This window comes from Vulpes vulpes, chromosome 16, assembly GCF_048418805.1.
Source record: "Vulpes vulpes isolate BD-2025 chromosome 16, VulVul3, whole genome shotgun sequence".
In the NCBI taxonomy this organism is placed as follows: domain Eukaryota; kingdom Metazoa; phylum Chordata; class Mammalia; order Carnivora; family Canidae; genus Vulpes; species Vulpes vulpes.
In genome coordinates this window covers 21,006,842-21,024,497 of record NC_132795.1, presented here as the reverse complement: position 1 = coordinate 21,024,497, position 17,656 = coordinate 21,006,842, and the positions used below count along the sequence as shown (strand labels likewise).

At 44.2% G+C, this 17,656-nt stretch overlaps 1 protein-coding gene across 1 annotated transcript in view; it reads left to right on the top strand.

The window, feature by feature from the left end:
- The window catches only part of LOC112922800 (aldehyde oxidase 2), a 79,803-nt gene that overhangs the window by 27,438 nt on the left and 34,709 nt on the right, over positions 1-17,656 (top strand). Inside the window, exons 13-24 of the mRNA XM_072741323.1 lie at positions 962-1,071; positions 2,476-2,660; positions 3,313-3,490; positions 5,079-5,171; positions 6,286-6,455; positions 7,046-7,160; positions 8,666-8,788; positions 11,466-11,562; positions 12,014-12,138; positions 13,055-13,188; positions 15,179-15,266; positions 17,487-17,573. Of these exons, the coding sequence (XP_072597424.1) occupies positions 962-1,071; positions 2,476-2,660; positions 3,313-3,490; positions 5,079-5,171; positions 6,286-6,455; positions 7,046-7,160; positions 8,666-8,788; positions 11,466-11,562; positions 12,014-12,138; positions 13,055-13,188; positions 15,179-15,266; positions 17,487-17,573 (1,505 nt within the window). The remainder of the gene's footprint in view (positions 1-961; positions 1,072-2,475; positions 2,661-3,312; positions 3,491-5,078; positions 5,172-6,285; positions 6,456-7,045; positions 7,161-8,665; positions 8,789-11,465; positions 11,563-12,013; positions 12,139-13,054; positions 13,189-15,178; positions 15,267-17,486; positions 17,574-17,656) is intronic.

Sequence of the window (17,656 nt, the reverse complement as noted above, 5' to 3'; positions counted from 1 at the left end):
AGGCTTTGTGCAGAGGAAAAGCTCTCCTGCCCCTATTCAGCTTAGTATGGGGCCCACCCAGGAGGGAGGAAGGGAAAGGCCTCACCCAGCCTGGCCCTGTCAGCCATTTTCCTGAGTCCTCCCTGCCTGTGGGCCAAGACAACCCCGGCCTGACCCCCAAAGACCAGGAAAGAAGAAGCCGAGACTCTGGGCCCCATGCAGAGCCTTCTACTATACCAGTACTAGTAGTACTAGTAGTACTAGTAATAGTGTGGTTCTACTCGGGTGTTGGTCGTTACCTTTGGCCTAAGGTCTCTGCTTCCCCCGCTTGACCAAAGCCACCTGCAGCCTGAGCGCAGCCCCGCTCCAGCAAGGTGGCAGCAGCAGGGCGGGTCAGCAAAGGGCAGCGGGGGCTCCTCTGGGGCTCCTGCCTCCTCCGCGACCACCCCTACCATCCAGTCAGCATCTGGCCGCCTTTGTCGGGGACAGAACCCATCAGACTATGGTTGGGTCCCATCACCCCTGCTGAGGGGCCACAGAGCACACTTTCCAGCAGCGGGGGCCAGTCCTCACCACTAACTTGTAACAACTGAGCTCAAGGGAGGTTTCGTGAGCTGCTCACTTGGTTTGAAAGGTGTGGGTCTCCAGCTTAGAAGCCAAAGGCAGCAGCGAGAAGGCAAAGTAAACGCCGTGACTTGAGCTCGGCCACTGGTGGCAGCAAACCCTGAAGCTCCCCACACTGTGGTCAGAGCATTGACTAGGTGGGGTTCGTTGACCAGCCTCTGCCTGCCGGACCTGGAGGAGGCAGAGGCCCAGCTGGTGGAGGCCCGGAGGCAGGGAGGCTGGGAGGCCCAGCGCTTGCAGAGGACCCGGTGCCCCGAGGGCGCACACGGAGCCCGAGGCGGCCTCTCCCCCTTCCTTGCTGAAGCTCTGCAGAGCAACTCCCCATTGCACCGGGCAGAAATGTCACTTTCTTCACCAGAAGGTGCGCGGCAGATGCCTCTGAACGAACGTTTTCTTGCCGGGTTGGCAAGCGCAGACCTTAAGCCAGAGGAGATCTTGGAGTCTGTGTACATCCCCCACTCTCACGCGGTAAGAATTCTGCTGGCTGCTTCTGAGAGTTGTTTTTCCCTTTTCACGACTGAATGCAGTCATCTTTAGAAATCTGAAAACAGATGGAAGGAAAATAACTCTGCCCTAAAAACCTGTTTCCCGTCCACCGTGGGCTGGCCCAGCACCAAAGCCCGCAGACAGCCTCGAGCCAGCAGCTCCGGGTGTGGACGCGGCCCGGGGCTGTTGTTTCAGCTGCGGGGTGGGGCCTGCTGAGGGCAGCCGTGGTGCTTCCTCGCCTCCGCCTCCGGGTCTACAGGCCGACCCGGGAGGCGGAAATTAAAGCTCTCCAGCCCCGGGCTGAGTTTCTCTGCCTGACCCACAAAGAGGTGGAAGCTGGGGCAGGGCCTCCCCACTTCCCACTCTAGCTAACTCCAACAGCTCATGGGAACATGGGGCCTCCGGAGGTTTGCTAACGCAGGGTATCTGGGGGTGATGTGGCCACCCAGCTGGCTATGGAGTGGGTCCTCTGTCCTCACTCAGTGTTCTGTGTCTCTCCCCAAAACTGTACCTGAATCCAGGAGGACAGTCTTCTCAGAGAGAGGCAATTTAATAAACACACACACACACACACACACACGCCCGCACACTGATCAAAAGCCAAGAGTTAGCTTGGTTATGCAGGAAGTCTTAAATTAAGTCATGTTTCCAGCCATGTATGACCTTCATTTATTTTTCCTTTGGAATGGAAACTTTGAAATGTGTTCTAGTCAAATGTGCATCTGTGTAAAGACCCAAGACAGAAAACCAGGCTGACTCAAGCATGGTGCCCTCGGTGGCTGCACAGATGAAAACACACTTGAGTCACAGGTCATTGCCATCAACCCCATGTCAAAATAATGTCAAAACACTGACAGTCACCATGCCCAAGGGCCCAGTGGGGCAGCCATCACCCTCCTGACTCTTGTTCTTGATATAAGATTTCCTAGTCCACTGTCAGAAAGTTCTATTCAACTCCCTTATGACCTTTGCATAGTGGAAACGTAGTCGTTTCTACAAACTGGGAAAGGTGGGGGGTCTCTTTCACACTTTAAGCAAATCGCATTTAAAAGCACCTGTGCTGGCAGGGCTCCTCCATCCTCCCGAAGACAGAGGCATCTGAAGACTAGCAGAGAGAGCTGCTGGACACGAGCCAGGCATCTTGGCCTCAGGAAGAATGCACAGTGATCCCTGGTCCTTGAGGGTATTGGGTGTTGGGGATGGGCCTTTGGGGGAACCCCATTCTCACTTCAAATGGAAGGCTGCCGACTTATCCTCTAATTGTGCCAAGTGCCTCTTGTGTCCCCTTAGATTGAGTCTCAGTGATTAGTTAGTGGCACCAAGAAGCAGAAACCGTGTTCTTTGTTTTGAAATGTCGAACAACACACATGGTTCCTGTCTCCACAGTGGGAATTTGTGTCAGCCTTCCGACAGGCTCAGTGCCAGCAGAATGCCTTGGCCGATGTGAACGCTGGCATGCGAGTCCTCCTCAAGGAAGGCACAGGCACCATTGAGGACCTGAGCATCTCCTATGGAGGGGTTGGGGCTGTCACGGTCAGTGCACAGAAATCCTGCCAGCGGCTCATAGGGAGGTAAGCAACGAGCCGCCCTGCACCCCAAAGTGAAGCTTGTTGTCAGAAAAAAAAAAGGTGGACATTTGGCTCTGGCAAATGTTGTTAACACCTTGGGAAGATGGAAACTCCTATTTGTAGAACCACTGCCTGTTATTTCTGTAATTTTCCCAATATCAAACCTCACTGGACTTTGATTTAATTAGGAGTGAGGGCTACTGGCCCAGGATTGCATCCAGCCCTGGTTCTCGTACGCACATCAGCATTCCAGTACCCACACCAGGCAGTGTCCAAGGGCACCTATTGCTGCTGCTGCCTGACTACACTCTAGCTCTTCCTCAATAAAGGCCTGTCCAGTTCATAAAGGAATTGTCCCCAATTTGTCTATTTGTTAAGTGCCCAGTTCCAGCACGGTCTGGCTCTTGAACATCCTTGGTTCACGTTGCAATGAAACGGTCCCATCCTCACCCTGCCATGACCCTCAGGCCACTCGGTGCAGTCTCGCAGGCCTGGGTTTTCCTGAAGGACTTGGTTAGGTGATTTCTAAGTTCCCCTCCAACTCATAAAAGGAGACCCTGGGTTCTCTAAATTGTCACTATCCAATATCTAGCACCTACTGGGCGATTGAAACTGCCCTTGAACTCGTCCCGTCCCTGCCTTTCAACCCTACCAGGCCCTGGGATGAGCTGATGCTGGAGGAAACTTGCAGGCTGCTTCTGGAAGAAGTCTCCCTCCCAGGCTGGGCCCCAGGGGGGAAAGTGGAATTCAAGAGGACTCTGGTGGTCAGTTTCTTCTTCAAATTCTACCTAGAAGTTCTACAGGAACTGAAGAAGCTGGCAAAGTTTATGCCTGTAAGTGGTCTGGTACTTATGTGCTCCTTGCAGCCAAAAACTCCCAGCTTTTCCTACTACATTTGAGAACCATCTTGTGGGCAGCCTGTGCCATCATCTGTCACCTGTTCTGAGCCAGACCTCGTCCATTCCCAGCCATTCTGCCTTCAGGTATCCAGCCCTGAGGGGCTGCTCCATGAGGCTCAGGATGCCAGGCTGTCTTCCTTTTACAGATATCCACCGTGTGCCCTGAGCAATGCAGCATCATAGTGCGCCCTGCCTCCAGTGTGCAGTCTCTTTTTCTTTTAAAATCAACTTAAAAATAAATAAATAAATAAATAAATAAATAAATAAATAAATAAAATCAACTTTAGACTGAAGTATAATTACATATAATAAAATGCACTTATTTAAACTCAATGAGTAAAAAAATAAAAATAAAAATAAAAAAAATAAACTCAATGAGTTTTAACAAATGTGCAAACCATGTAGCCACCTTCAAACCAGGTATAGAGCATTTTCAACACTCCAAAAAGTACCTTTTGGCCCCTTTGCAGTAAATCCTCCCATCCCTACCCCCAGGCACCCACCGATCTGCTTCATGGCACTATGGATTATTAGGTTGGCCTGTTCTGAAATTTTATATTCAACATAAAACACAAAATTTTATTTTTCAAAAAAATACTAAAATTTATTTGTATGCAAATATTGAAGTGGTTCTAGACTTTCTGATTGCAAACTTCTGGAATAGATTAAGCAAAGCAAAACATTCTCTTTCCCTCCCTCTGTTTCCTTCCCTGACCATGAATATAGCTCTCTCCCTACCTTGTCCCCCCCTTTCCAACCACATCCTACTCCAACACTCTTCATGTCACCCAAACTGTCCAATTTTCATTTACTCAGAGGTAGGCCCTCACCAACCACATCCACCAAGGGAATCATCACTGCCATTTAATTTCTGAATCCAAACACTTGGTGTGTTCAGACACCCAGAGAGCCCTCCTAGTTTTTTTTTTTTTTTTAATTTTTTTATTTATGATAGGCACACAGAGAGAAAGAGAGAGAGAGGCAGAGACATAGGCAGAGGGAGAAGCAGGCTCCATGCACTGGGAGCCCGACGTGGGATTCGATCCCAGGTCTCCAGGATCGCGCCCTGGGCCAAAGGCAGGCGCTAAACTGCTGCACCACCCAGGGATCCCCAGCCCTCCCAGTTTTACTGCTGAATTGCTCAGTTGCTGAGAAAAACAATCAGGACATGGTTTCTTTTGTGTACAGTGAACTCTAGCTCATTCTGGGATGGCTTATCCAGCCCCCAATTTTCTTGTCTTTTCTGCCTTTACCCAGCTCACTGGCAGGCCTCTCTCTCCTTGGGGTGACTTGAGAATCAGATTCAAAGCAGTCAGTGCCGTCCCTCCTTCAGGGGAAAGGAAAAGAGGGCAGGATAGCTTCATCAAGGGAGATCCTGGGAGGTGATGTGGACTTTGGTCCTCGAGGCTACCCTGGCCCTGCAGTTTCTTGGGTACTTTAGCCAAGTCATTTCACACAAATTAAAACCCAGTTTAACCATAGACTAATCAGTTCAACTTTATTGTTTTGAATTGTCTCTCAGGACAGCCATCATTATCCTGAAATTCCAGACGGATTCCTAAGTGCTCTAGAAGATTTCCCCGTCACAGGACCCCAGGGAGTCCAAAGGTACCAGGTCAGTGAGGGTAATTTAATGGAAACCTAGAAACTAAAAGATAAGCTATAGCTATGTGAACAAAGCAAGCATTTCAGAGTTGTGATCTGTAGTTCTGACTTTCTAGCTTTGGCTGGTACGTTGCCCTTTGTTTAGGCCTAGCCAAGAAGACTCTGGATCTAAGATCAGGCCTAAGCTACCACTACACACATTCGAGGCCAAACCAGCCTGGAATGGTTTGACCATGTGACTCATAATTGATGATAGTCTCCCCAAACTGATGTTCTTTGGGCTTTTGTTTGAAGAGCACCTAAGTCAGGTGTGTGGGAAGGACTGAACAAGAAGTAGCAAGGTTCAGCCTTCAGCCCTGACTGCAAAATCTGATCTCCAGTCAGCAAAACAAGAGCCCTGCCCGTACCTGAACCCACACTTCCTGGAGGACAATTTAGAAAGTATCTGTTATTATCTGTTGGCATACAGCCCCTCCCCCACCCCATCTACACACACACACACACACACACACACACACACACATGACTTCCAGAGTAAACACTGTCTCCCTCTCCTTATCCACCCAGTGATGTTCTGGGGCCACTCACAGGGGCAGCCAAGGCACCTTGGTCTGGATCTGAGTGGACTCCACTGCCATTTGCTCTCCTCCCCTCTCTGCAGCTCCAGGCCCTGTTCAAGTTGACATTCAAGCTTTTGGCTTAGATTTGGGTTCCCCACCATCAGGATTTATATCACTTTAAGCTCCATCATTGTGATCACTTTACTGGTGAACGGTTTGGTCATGGGAAAGTTAAGACAGCAGGGCAGAGAGACCCACTGAATTCCAGAAAAAAAGCAGTACATGGGCATGACTTGGGAAAAGCTGCCAAAAGGAGAAGCTGGGGAGGCGGCCCCTTCACCTACTCCACAATTCTGCCAAAAGGTCAGCATGGCCACATAACTGCCAGGACAATTCCCCAGTCTAGTTACATCATTAAATTGTCACATTTATCATCTGACCCACTCCAGTGTTTGTTGCCTGTGGGTGACTGATTTCTTAATCCTGAATCAAGAGTGTTAGTAATTGGCCAGGCCACTTCTGGAGATTCAAGTTTTCCAGGGCAACTTCTATCTCCCTCTGCAGAGTGTGGATTCTCACCAATCCCTCCAAGACCCAGTTGGACGCCCCATCATGCACCTATCAGGTCTTAAACATGCTACAGGTGAAGCCATATTTTGTGATGACATTCCGACGGTGGATAGAGAACTTTTCATGGTTTTGGTGACTAGTACCAGAGCCCATGCAAAAATCATGTAAGTAAATAGAAAGCTTTCCAAAAAAACTTTTAAAAGCACACCTGCTGGTTCCTTCCAAAGAATGTGCCTCTTCCGCCATGTCCTAAACACAAAGAACCTAAAATTAAAAGAATAAAGAAAAGGTCACCATCCCCAGGAGGAGCAAGGGAGAGTATCCGGAAATGACCATTAAGAAAGAGAGAACAAAAATAGTAGTTATGGGGTCCTTCCATTCTAACCTCACAGTACCTCAGCTCTCTGCTGGAGCCTGAGGCATGGTGCCCAGGAGTAACTGAGTATGGCGATACTCAGCTGGTGATAAAACCCTGAAATACTGCATTTCTAAACGGTAAATGCCCACTGTCCTAAGCTTCCTAAGACTTGCCACAGCTACACAGGCCCCTCCCCCAAAGCCCCTCCAAGAGCCAAAGTGTTACTCTGACCCAGCGGGGAGCCTCCTGGACCCTGGGGCAGGTCAACTCTTATTGGTCAGGCCCTAAACTGGACCAGTTGCTATATATTTTGATTTTCAACAGTGTTCTATCCTTTCCTTGGGTCTGGGGCCCTCAAAATTTATATTTTGAATATAAATATTTCTCTTTTTTCAGATCAATTGATTCATCTGAGGCCCTTGAACTACCTGGGGTGGTTGATGTGATAACAGCTGAGGACATTCCAGGCACCAATGGGGCTGAGGATGACAAGTTGATGGCTGTAGATGAGGTACAGAGCATGCCTTCTGAGTGACTTAGTGCAGATAATTACCAAGGTACCACCTGGAGCCAGTTTTCAACCACCCCCCTCCACCCGGCCCACTGGGGGATAGAAGCGCTAATTCTTCTAGCTTCTCTCTATACCTAACATCGTTATTCAGACAGGCTTAGAAATTACAGGACATTTATTACAGAAGAACAAGTCCTAGTTTTCCCACTGTGTGCTCTTGAGTCAATTTACCCTCGTCTGAAGAATAAATGTAGGATCCTGACCTACAAGGATAGAATACCCTAGAAAGACCTAAATAGGAGAGTAAAAAAAAAAAAATACAGCCACTCCCTGTTACTTATACTGAACTCTGTCCCTTCCTGGACCAACCCCACATACAGACCCCCAACACCCTCCTAACTCTTACACACTCCATTTTTTATAAAGTTGCTCTTGCCATCTGGGACCTTTTAATTCAATTCTACAGTCATTCATTGAAATCTTGCTTTTGGAGCCAAGCTACCTTGGCTCATGTTCCAGTTCCATCACTCACTAGCTGTGTGCCTTTGGGTATCATTATCTGTAAAATGGGAATCACCATAGCCCCAACCCCATAGTGTTAGTGCATGTAAAATGCTTACAATAGTGCTTGGCACCTAAAGTGAAGGCTCTCAGTAAGTGTTAGCTAGTATTGTCACGTCTCAGTGAGTCACACAGACTGTTTCTCCTCCAGCCATGAAAGGAATCACTGTTCTTTTGGTTGAACTCCAAATGAAGAGATCAGCTGTTACTTAAAGAGCTATATTATCTGCTCAGGCTGCCATAACAAAATACCACAGACTGGGTCACTTTAAAAAAAAACAGGAATTTATTTTTTCACAGTTCTGGTGGCGGATCACCCAAGATCAAGGTATTAGCAGGTTTGGTTTCTCCTGAGGCCTCTCTTCCTGGCTTGCAGGTGGCCATCTTCTCACTGCGTCCTCACATGGCCTTTTGTCTGTGGATGAGCCTCCCTGGTATCACTTCCTCCCCTTATAAGAACATCAGTCATATTGGATTAGAGCTCCACCCTTGATGACCTCATTTAATCTTAATTACCCCTTTAAGGCCCTGGCTCCAAATACAATCACACTGGAGATTAGGGCTTCAATATATCAGTTTAGGAAGAAGGAGGGGACACGGTGCAATTCATAACAGGAATCACATTGTACAAAAAAGCACTTTCCTCATCTTTAAACTCTAAAATGATAAGTGATACCATGAAGATGACCTATGTGAACCAAATTTGACAGAGATCCCAGACAATTTGACGTCCACTCTGGGGCTTACATTCATTGAGTAAAATGGCCAATGGAATCATCTAATTATTTAAATTATTTTTGCAATTAAAAAGGTTTTTTTACCCAAGCCTAATGTGATTATTATCACAGTGTGGTTATTATCACAATAGAAACTAAGACACTGGTCTGTTGCTGGTAAGACTATTGCTACCGATATTTTCCTACCTATGCATGTACTTTCCACAGGTGCTTTGCGTGGGCCACATTATCTGTGCTGTGGTTGCAGAGACAAATGTACAGGCAAAGAGTGCAATTGAAAAGATAAAGATCACCTATGAAGATATAGAGCCAGTAATCTTCACCATCAATGTAAGCAGGACTGGCTGGCTTCTTTCCTGTAAGGTTATAGAATCAAAAGCACCTTTGTGAACTTCTTAATGCAAGGCTAATTCTAACTTTTCCTTGTCACTGGCTTGTTGTGGGAAAATCAGCTTTCTCTGGAAGGTATTACTTGTACGAATTGAAATTAGTTTTGGCTCTAAGAAATGGTGAGGGGGGAGGGGACACACCAAGAATTAAAATTTCTTTCTCTCTCACATTCAAAAAATCTAGAAGTGGTCAGTCCAGAGCTTATGTGGGATTCTAGGTGTCAGGGATCTAGATGTTCCATCATGCATGGTTTCTATCATCCAGGTCACACTTTGGTCCACAATGGCTGCTAAAACTTTGGCCATTAAGTCCACATGCCAGACAACAGAGAGAATGAGAAAATGAAGAAGGGCATATCCTGTCCCTTTAAGGACACTTCCCATCTCTCATTGGTTAATACCTATTCACACGCCATACCTACATGCAAGGGGTGCTGCGAAATGTAGACTTTATGCCAGGTGACTACATAGCCACTAAAAATCAGGGAAGACGATGAGAATGGATATTGAGAACAATCATGTTTTCAAGGTGGGGTCCAAACACAGAGTCTTTCATGATGGAATTCCACAGAAACTTCCACTCTTATTTTTGAGTCTAGCTGATGGAATGCTAATGCTATTTCCAAAGCAGAAAGAATGAAGTTAGAATAGAAAATTCAGATATAGACTGAGATTTGCAGGTTCTAAGTCAATGAAGGGCAAGTTCATAGTAATTGAGTTGAGAAAAGCTTTCTTATTTGTACACATGTGACAGAAAACAGAACTTTTTCAAAGGCCCCAGTGAACCATTTGACATTTTTTAAATGTGCCTAAAAGGTACAACTTGCTCAATATTCCAAGTGTTAAAAAGGCCATGTTTCTTGATCTTTCTAAACCAAATCAGGTCTGTTCCAAATTCCCATTTTGCCAAGTCTGCAAGAAGTCCAGGCCCTTTTTCTTGGCTCAATCTCTGTCCCTGGGTTATACTAGGATTCAAATGTCAGTTTTTGAAATCTCGATTCTAATCCCATTTCCTCAAGAGTGAAATGGCACCCAGAAGAAAAACCATGAAATATCTTGGGACTCAGAATGGTTAGAGATCTAGAGTTCTCTCAGAATAGGATTGCCCAGAGTCAGCTAAAAATTTCTTTTGTGAACAAAAGTAGGTAACAAAATAGTCATACACATCAATTCTTATTCACTCACCCATCCATTCATTCATGTAAATGACCATATATATGAGAAGCAGTGCAGAGTAGTTCTAGAATGAAACTGCTAGGTTTGAACCCTGGCTGCACACATGCAGACTAACTGCATCACCTTAGGTGAATTAAGGTGTAAGACGGAGATAATAATAATACTTACCTCATCAAATTGTTATAAGACTAAATGAGTTAATACATGTAAAGCACTTAGCACAGTGCCTGGCACATACTTAATCCTCATTAAATATAGCATATATTACAATAAGATGATGTGATCTTATGATGCACTTCCAGTATGGCAGTAAACATACTTCCACACGAACTCAGGTGACTCATTAAGATCTTAGTGTAGCAGGAAATGAAAAATTCAATTATATCATACATTTTCTGCTGCTTTAAGAAATCAAGTATATTTTACTAGACAAAAGGCTTCTGAAAAACCAAGCCTGGACTTGAATGCTGCCTCCATCACTTATTGGCAGCATGACTTTTAAGAAAGGTATTTGACCTCTCTAAGCCCAGCCTCTTTGTCTGGAAAATGGAGATCACGATGGAATTAATGTGAGAATGTACATAAATACACTGTGTATTGTGCAGTTGCTTGATACCAAGCAAGTACTCAGTAAATATTGGCTGCTCTCATTATCATTATCATAATTAGCAAGATAGATGATGAACTCTAAGGCTATTGGGGAGCAAGAATGCAGGACACAGGTGCCGTCCTGAAGTATGGAAAATCACCTTGGGCCTTAAGGCTAAGTGAGGATCAGTTGTCAATAGGTGAATCCACAGAGCCTCAAAGTGGGATGGATTCCAGTCTTCATGTGTAGTCAGTTCATGCTATTGACAGAAAGAAAACATGGAAGTAAGGACTAGAAAGGTCCTTAAAAGATGTGTGAAGTACCCAAAGAAATGAATAAACTTCCCACAACATCTATCGGGCTTTCTTGCCCAGAGATGTGTTAGGACTTAAGCCTCTTCCCTCAACATGGCCTCAATGCTTTAACCCCTGAGTTAGAGGTTCTTGTGCATGAGCTACCTAAGTTTGACATGAATATTTTTCTTCAGGGAAAGGTTAAAGAGGGAGGGTCTAGAACCTTACCCATATTGCAGTTAGATCCATCTCCTGTTCCCTGGACATCCACACTGAAAATGAGAAAAGAGTGTCTATCATCCTGAGCCATCATAGCATCCTCAGATCTCTATTCTTGACATTTCTCTAAGGCTTCCTGTTGGTTTTCCCTGCAGTCTAGAAGACATCTTTCTGACATCTCTGCCACGAGCCCACTACTCTAGTACTCCCCGGCTTGATGACTCCCTTCATGGCTATTCTAGGGAGTTTACTGGCCTTTGATTAAGAAAAAAAAAAAAATACCATTGGAAGAAAAAATTTTTAAAAAGTGGTTTGTGTGGTGTTTTTTCCCTATCATTTAGGATGCCATAAAGCACAACTCATTCCTATGTCCTGAAAAAAAACTTGAACAAGGAAATATTGAGGAGGCATTTGAAAAAGTTGATCAAATTGTTGAAGGTAAGCATATTTAATAGAATCTTTGCACAATTCTATTCCAAAGCAGACATTGAGAGCATGTGATTTCCTCTCAGAAAGGGCATCCTTAAAGGTTCAGCTCTTTTGCCAAATTTCTCTTTTATCTCTTCCTCTCAAATTGCAAGTGTGTGTGTGTATTGCCTTTAGAGATTAGGGGATAGGGAGCAACAGAATATATAGAAGAAAAATCCCTAGCACTTTATGATTAGTCAAGGACAGGGGAATAGACCCAGACATTTTCAACTTGTTATCTAAAACTATAGCCTCAGAAACAGACTGCCCTCGGTTGCCACAGGACAAATGCCTGATCCATCAGTTCTTTGGTCAGAACAAATCCAGACTGGTCAGTCCACATCTTATTTGTGAATTCCCCAACATGGTAGTTTCCAACTAGCACACACTTTCAAGAATTTCCCTACCTTGCACTTAACAGGAGAGGTCCATGTTGGAGGACAGGAACATTTTTACATGGAAACACAAAGAGTGCTTGTTATTCCGAAGGCGGAGGACAAAGAACTGGACATTTATGTGTCAACACAGGATCCAACTCACGTACAGGTGAGGTCCAGGATCGCCCTGGCCTTCCCAACCTCCTGATCCCATCGATGGCCTTCAGTCCCCAGAGCTTCACAGTTGGCAGCCATTTTACCTGTAGAAACGTGATGTCCAGGTACTGGCCATCAGTGGAGCAACTAAGAAAACAGAACCCTTTTATTTTTTCTGGTCTTATCAGGTAAATAAAAGAACAGTCGAGGTGAAGGGGATTAAGAGGCACTAATGATGAGCCCCGAGTAATGTATCGAATTGTTGAATCACTATATTGTACACCTGAAACTAACAGAACACTGTATGTTAACTACACTGGAATTAAAATTAGATAAAATAAATTTAATTTTAAAAAAAAAGAACAGTCACCGTGACTTCAGATTTAAAGAGTACATTCATTTGCAACATGCTCAAACGAGTTCTACAATTGGATAACAACACTAAATTATATCTGTAACTTGATTTTTCTCTAAAGTAACCATTACAGATAACCTTTGGAGTAAACATATCACTTTATAGCACACTTTCATTTCCCAGTCAGGAAGTGCTCTAGGTTTTAGCTGCAAACATCTTCTTTAGCAACTTGTCAGGAGTTTGCTGATTTTCACCTTGTTGGGACTTGAGGTCTAGGCGTTTGCTATGATTCCAGCTTCTGACAGGAATCCAGGATTCAGAAAGTTTCCCTTCTGGAAAATACCATTTTTCTGCTGGAATGGCTGTTCTGTAAGATTAACGATGTTTATGAACTGAATAGAGCTCCGCAAGGCCGATTTAGACTCGGTTTTTTGGGGTTTTTTTTTTGTTTTTTGTTTTTTGTTTTTTGTTTTTCCTGACAGCAGGTGTGGATGAATATTGCTGTGGTATTTCAGAAAACAAAAGGCTTCTTTGCCATTTCTTGTAAAACTTTTCCATTATCCAACTTTTACAGAAAACAGTGTCCTCTACTTTAAGCATCCCCATCAACAGGATCACCTGTCACGTCAAACGGGTAGGTGGAGGTTTTGGAGGGAAAGTAGGAAGACCAGCTGTATTTGGAGCTATTGCAGCTGTGGGCGCTATCAAGTAAGTGCACTTGGGGATACAAGAGGGTGTAAAATGTACAGAGCTAAGGGTAAATCAGCAGACCGAGAGTCACTTGGGTGCTGTCATAAGCATCTGGGTGTCCTTGGGCAATTCAGGCTCCTGTCTCTTTTTCTTTATAATTATAGATATAATACCCACCCTCCTAGAGTTATTGGAAAAGTCAAATGTACATAGGACTTCACATAGGCTCATTTGCTATAAAAAGGAAAAGTGATGTCATTAGTTAAATAGCTCCAAGGCTGAGGCTGCCCTGTCCTTGAGCTTCAGGGAAGGTGACCCATTTAGGAGTGGAACAAGTACCCTGCCCAAGTGGAAGCCAAAGGAGTGGCTCCTCCCCCACATTTCCTTACTACTCTAACTGCAGACAGGGGGGATTAAGGAAAGAAAGGCTCCCACCCTCTGCCCCTCTGCACCTGGGAAGGGCTGGCTATTCAATGTTTGCTTAATGACAGATGACATCCTCAAAAAAAGTTCCCAGACTAACCTCAACCGCAAGGCTTGCTCCTTTGCTGTTCTTGCTGTTCAAGTTGCTGGCTTTTCTGTTCCTTGTTCATTTTCTATGGCTGTTTCTCAGTGGTAACAAATACTGTCAGAGCCCCAATCAGCCTGCAAAGTTCAAAGATCCTCCTTCCTTTGAGAGAGTCTGTGTAATTCAAAGCTAGGTCCCAAAACACTCAGATGTATGTCTTGTTCTGCAATGAGAGGTGGGAAATCACAAGATCTGAAACCTATCTCCAGTTCTCTCCATTATGAACCTCTCTATTTACACCCACCAAGTACCAGCAAGGGATCAGTTCATCATTCTCCCACCAGGCTTTGTGCCTTTAAGACCTCCCAAGCATTGCTGCACAGTTAGAATCATCTGGAGAGTATTTAAATCCCAATGCCTAGGCTGCCCCGTACCAATCCATCCAGGTCAGTACATTTAAAACTATCCCAGTGTTCTAAGTGTGGGAACCAAATGCCTTAGGCTACAACCCTACCTTAGCACACATCTGGCATGCATTAAGTAATCTAATCCCCAGAGCAGGGTTCCCAAACTGTTGAAAATAAGACTATTGCAGGCTCATAGAAATTCCTGCCTCCCCATCCCAGACCCACCAAATCAGAATCACCAGGGGGTGGACCCAGAAACTTTATATTTAACTCATGCTCCAGGTAGTCTTCACCATTAAAACAAAACAAAACAAAACAAGTTTTGTGCCAGAATTGTAGTTTTCAACATGTACCTGAAAATACTTGCATAAGAATCACTGAGAATAATGACAATTCTGGGGCACCTCCCTAACGTACTGAATGAAACTCCTAGTGCTAAGTCTCAGGAATCTGCATTTTTACCTAAAAACCAGATGATTCTTTTGTACTCCAAAGAGTATGGAACCTCCACCCTAGAGATACAGAAAAGCTAAATCTCTGACTATCCAAGGGCCCAATGGGGCCAATATGATAGCATTCATGGGTAGAAATGAAGACACTAAACCATCAGACTAAGGACAAGTCCTTGGCCTTGTTTTTGCAGTTGTGTTAAGTTTGCATTTATCTATTTGTACGCTTTCTCTTTTGTCACATGTGGTAGGGATATGCAAAATGACTAGATCTGGGTGAGCATCAAATCTGAAGCCATTAGAATACAAGTTAACTGCCATGTGGCATTAATCACTTTAGCTAGATCTCCAACCACTAAGTTATAGGCTAAGAGACAGTAGTAATTTGGTCACATATTAATTCAGATCAGTGCCTACCTCATTGTATGTTCTCAAGGAATATATATGGGATGGATGGATAGTTAAATGAATGGTTGGATAAATGGGTGGGAGAATGAATGGAGGATGGATGGGTAGAAAGGTAGATGGATGGGTGGGTAGATAGTTAAATGAGAGGATGAATAAATGGGTGAGTGGATACAGAGGGATGAATAGGGGAATGGATGGGTGGAATGGGCGGAGAATGTAAGATTTATTTTCTTTAGAACTGGTCGTCCCATTCGTCTTGTTCTTGATCGTGAAGATGATATGTTAATAACTGGGGGAAGGCACCCATTATTTGGAAAATATAAAGTGAGTATTAAAGATGAAATTACTAAACTACCTCATTTTATCTGAGTGGTTTTAACATTTTCTATTATTTTGATTTTGCTAAATTCTAAAAACAATTATCTTATCTAAAATATTAAATGAAAAGTTGTGCATTTAAATACTCAAATTTTATAAGGAACTTTTAGTAAATCTAGTGTAGATTATAAAGAAATCGAATGATAAAAATACAATTTTAAATTATAAAAACATTATTGAAGGAATAAGATTTTCACTAGCAGTTCCTCAAAGATAAAAAAAGCTACAAGCACTTGTTATACCAAAACTTCTTGACTATAAAAATATTTTGCAGTAGAAATGTTTAGACACAATTTTACCATTTTAACTACAAAATCATTTTTACAAGTGTTCCCACCTAGTTCTTATGAAAGTGTCCCAAAAGATCTTTGCAAATAGGAAGATAAGAACTCACTAATGAAATAATTTTAAATTGTTTTATTTTTTTATTTTTATTTATTTATGATAGTCACACAGAGAGAGAGAGAGAGAGGCAGAGACACAGGCAGAGGGAGAAGCAGGCTCCATGCACCGGGAGCCCAACGTGGGATTCGATCCCGGGTCTCCAGGATCGCACCCTGGGCCAAAGGCAGGCGCCAAACCGCTGCGCCACCCAGGGATCCCCAAATGATTTTAAATTGTTTTAAACCATGCTCATTGCATTTTATGCAACCATGGCATAAATACCATTAAAAATACTGTTAACATTGGGCAGCCCCGGTGCTTAGCAGTTTATTGCCACCATCAGCCCAGGGTGTGATCCTGGAGACCTGGGATTGAGTCCCATGTCGGGCTCCCTGCATGGAGCCTGCTTCTCCCTCTGCCTGTGTCTCTGCCTCTGTGTGTGTGTGTGTGTCTCTCATGAATAAATAAGTTTTTTTTAAAAAAAAGAATTCTCTCTGCTACCTTATTTGTTATACGGTTTTGCTTAGCAATTCTTCATGAAAAGTCACAGGTAAGCTTGCACCCTGCATTTGTCAAAATTACCATAAATTCTGAGTTTGTGGGGTTTTCTACATGTGCTAAGTGCTCTGCTTTGTTATCCAACATGTCCATAGATGATAATAGTCATATAGTTGTGCCCATTTGTTGGGAACAAAGAGACCAGGGCCGATCCTTTTCTGGTAGGACTACAACAGGAAGTGGAAAATTTTCAATCTGAGCTGTGCAGACCAACAGGTCTAGATGAGCCACAAAGGAGTGGCAACTTCAGAAAAACACAAGGTGCTTCTTTGAGTCCCAATAAGAACAGCAGCACTAGCTCACCTTTATTCCATCCTTAATCACAAAGCCTCAGCTCTCTAAAATAAGAACAGCAGTTCTCATGTCCATTCTCCAGCCTCAGCTTCCAAGGCTTTCCCATAACGAGATCCACTGTGATTCATTCCCATGCACTCTGGAATTCCAGAGACTTCCATAAGAAAGAGAAGCTACAGACTAAATTATAAGGAAAACTAGTAAAAAGTGAAGGAGATTTGGGGTACCTGGGTGGTTGAGTCAATTAAGCATCTGACTTTGGTTCAGGTCATGATCTCAGGGTCCCGGGATTGAGCCCCCAGGATGAGCCCCTGTCAGACTCCTCACTCAGCAGGAGTCTGCTTCTCCATCTTCCTCTGCCCCTCTCCCTACTCATGCATGCTCTCTCTCTCTCTCTCTCTGTCTCCCATAAATAAATAAAATCTTTAAAAAAAAATGAAGGAAACTCTTCCAGAAATTAGGAAGAAGAGGGTAGCAATCATATACCAGGAGGCAAGGAAGGACTTTGGAATTCCATACTGACTGAGATCAGAAAATGACACTTTGAAAGGAAGGACTCAGCAAAATTCAGGTCAGAGGGGGTCTTTGTCAGCAGAGCACTGAGATACAAGGGGACAGCCAGGTGTGGCAAAGCACCACACAAACAAGAGCAGAGTCTGTCTTCAGTCCCACCGAATCGTAGAGATGGGCTGTGACTTAAACTTGGCATATAATTTTTTTTTAATTTTATTTATTTATTCATGACGGAGAGAGAGAGACAGGCAGACAGAGGGAGAAGCAGGCTCCATGCAGGGAGCCTGACATGGGACTCGATCCCAGGTCTCCAGGATCACACCCCAGGCAGAAGGCGGCGCTAAACCGCTAGGCCACCAGGGCTGCCGGGCATATAAATTTTAAACAGATCATAAAATGTCCTTCATTTGGTGACAGGTGGGATTCATGAACAACGGGCGAATCAAAGCTCTAGACATTGAGTGCTTCATTAATGGAGGATGCATGCTGGATGAATCTGAGCAGGTATGTGCATCAGAAACCAGCAACATCCTTAATGGTGAATAGAAAGAAGAATTTCCAGATGAGTCTTTATGGAATATATTTCT